Source organism: Corapipo altera, unplaced genomic scaffold (genome assembly GCF_003945725.1).
Source record: "Corapipo altera isolate COAL_440 unplaced genomic scaffold, ASM394572v1 59515, whole genome shotgun sequence".
Taxonomy (NCBI): Eukaryota; Metazoa; Chordata; class Aves; order Passeriformes; family Pipridae; genus Corapipo; species Corapipo altera.
Window position 1 is genome coordinate 3,641 of NW_020886869.1, and position 1,646 is coordinate 5,286.

A 1,646-nucleotide genomic window follows, 5' to 3' on the forward strand; every position below is an offset into this window, starting at 1 on the left:
CCCCCCCACCCACGACATCATCAGGGTCCCCATCAATGATGTCATCACCCCCCCTGAGGTCATACTCCCCTCACCTCTTCCTCCTCTTCCTCCTGCTCGTGGCCAGGGGGTGTCCTGGGGGGGCTCTGGGGTGTCCCGGGGGAGCTCGGGGGGGTCCCGGGGGGGCTCTCAGGGTCCCCCCCGGGCCGGGCCGTGGCCAGGGCGGTGGCCAGGGCAGGGCCCCTTCGGGCCAGAGCCCCCCGGGCCCCCCCCCCCCCCCCCCCGTGCCCCCCCCCCGCGCCCGGGAGAACAACGTCAGCAGCTCCCGGCTCACCTGGAACGGGGAAACTGGGATGGACTGGGACGGACTGGGACGGACTGCGATGGACTGGGGGAGTTACTAAGACATAGTGGAAAGGACCACGGGGTGCCAGGAGGGAGAAAAAAAGAGCACTGGGAGAGCACTGGTTTATACTGGGAGAGGACTACGAAGCACTGGGAGCACTGAGGGATGGGGTAGGAGCCTGGGGATGAACTGGGCTGTACTGGGAGCGCCTGGGCATGAACTGGGCTGTACTGGGAGCGCCTGGGGGACAAACTGGGCTGTACTGGGAATGCCTGGAGCAGTGCTGGGCAGCTGCTGGGAGGCCCTGGCCCATACTGGCCCACATTGGTCTGTACTGGTCTCACCTGCTCCAAGCTGCCGTCCTCCACCACGGTGTCGAACTCGTTGTCCATCACCTCAGCCAGGAAATCCTCCACCTCCTCCTGCTCCAGGTCAGCTGGGGGGGCCACAGGGGGGGTCACCCCTGTCCCTTCCCCCACCCGGTCCCTCCCCCCCATCCCTGCCTCCTCCGGGGTGGGGGAGGGGCGGCACCCACCGTTCTGGGTGAAGAAATCGAGCAGGGCCGAGCGGAGCCAGGCGGCCTTTTCGGTGCCCTGCGGCCCCCCAAAGCCCTGGGCCACGGCCAACTGGGGGGGACACGGGGACACTCATGGGGACACCCCAGGAGGGACACGGGGGGCCCCCAGCGCTGCCTCTCCCACCCAGATCCCCCCAAACGGCCTCCCCCGTGTGTCCCCCTCCATGTCCCATCCCCCCAGCCTGTCACAGCCCCCCAGTGTCACCCTGTGGGTCCCCCCCGTGTCTCCTCCCAGTGCCACTCGTGTCCCGCTCGTGTCACCTCCAGCGTCCCCCCCTCTCCCCGGGTGACCCCCCGTGTTCCCAAAGCCCTCCCTCACCTGCAGCGCCGCCCACCCCCCCAGCACGGCCCCCACGCCCTCCGCGAACAGCGCCCGGGCCTCCGCCGCGGAGGCCGCCATGACGGCGCTGCGCAGGGCGCGCGGCCGAGCGCCGAGTCACCGATCGGAGCGGGGCCGTCGGGCGACGGTCGAGCCGCCGATGGCGGAGGGGGCGTGGCCAAGGGGGAGGCGTGGCCAACGCCAGCGTCCGACCGGGACTACAACTCCCGGCAGCCCCCGCGCGACCGCGGTCACGTGACGCGGTGAGGGGCGGGGCCGGCGGGGGGGCAGGGGGGGCCCTGGGGATGCGGGGGGTGATGGGGGGGAAGGGGGGTCGGGGGGTTCAGAGGGGCTGCAGCAGGTGCGGAGGGGGCACGGGGGGGCCGGGGGGGGATAGAGAAGGTTGGGGGGCTATGGGGGGGGGG

The 1,646-nt window shown here is 71.7% G+C and overlaps 1 protein-coding gene across 1 annotated transcript in view; it reads right to left on the bottom strand.

Annotated features, from left to right (window-relative positions):
• Positions 1-1,322, bottom strand: part of LOC113941383 (basic proline-rich protein-like) — a 2,002-nt gene extending 680 nt beyond the window's left edge. The window contains exons 1-4 of the mRNA XM_027632541.1: positions 1,222-1,322; positions 861-951; positions 670-761; positions 75-313 (exon numbers count right to left, since the gene is read on the bottom strand). Of these exons, the coding sequence (XP_027488342.1) occupies positions 75-313; positions 670-761; positions 861-951; positions 1,222-1,302 (503 nt within the window). The 5' untranslated portion in view covers positions 1,303-1,322. The remainder of the gene's footprint in view (positions 1-74; positions 314-669; positions 762-860; positions 952-1,221) is intronic.
• Positions 1,323-1,646: the final 324 nt, after the last annotated feature.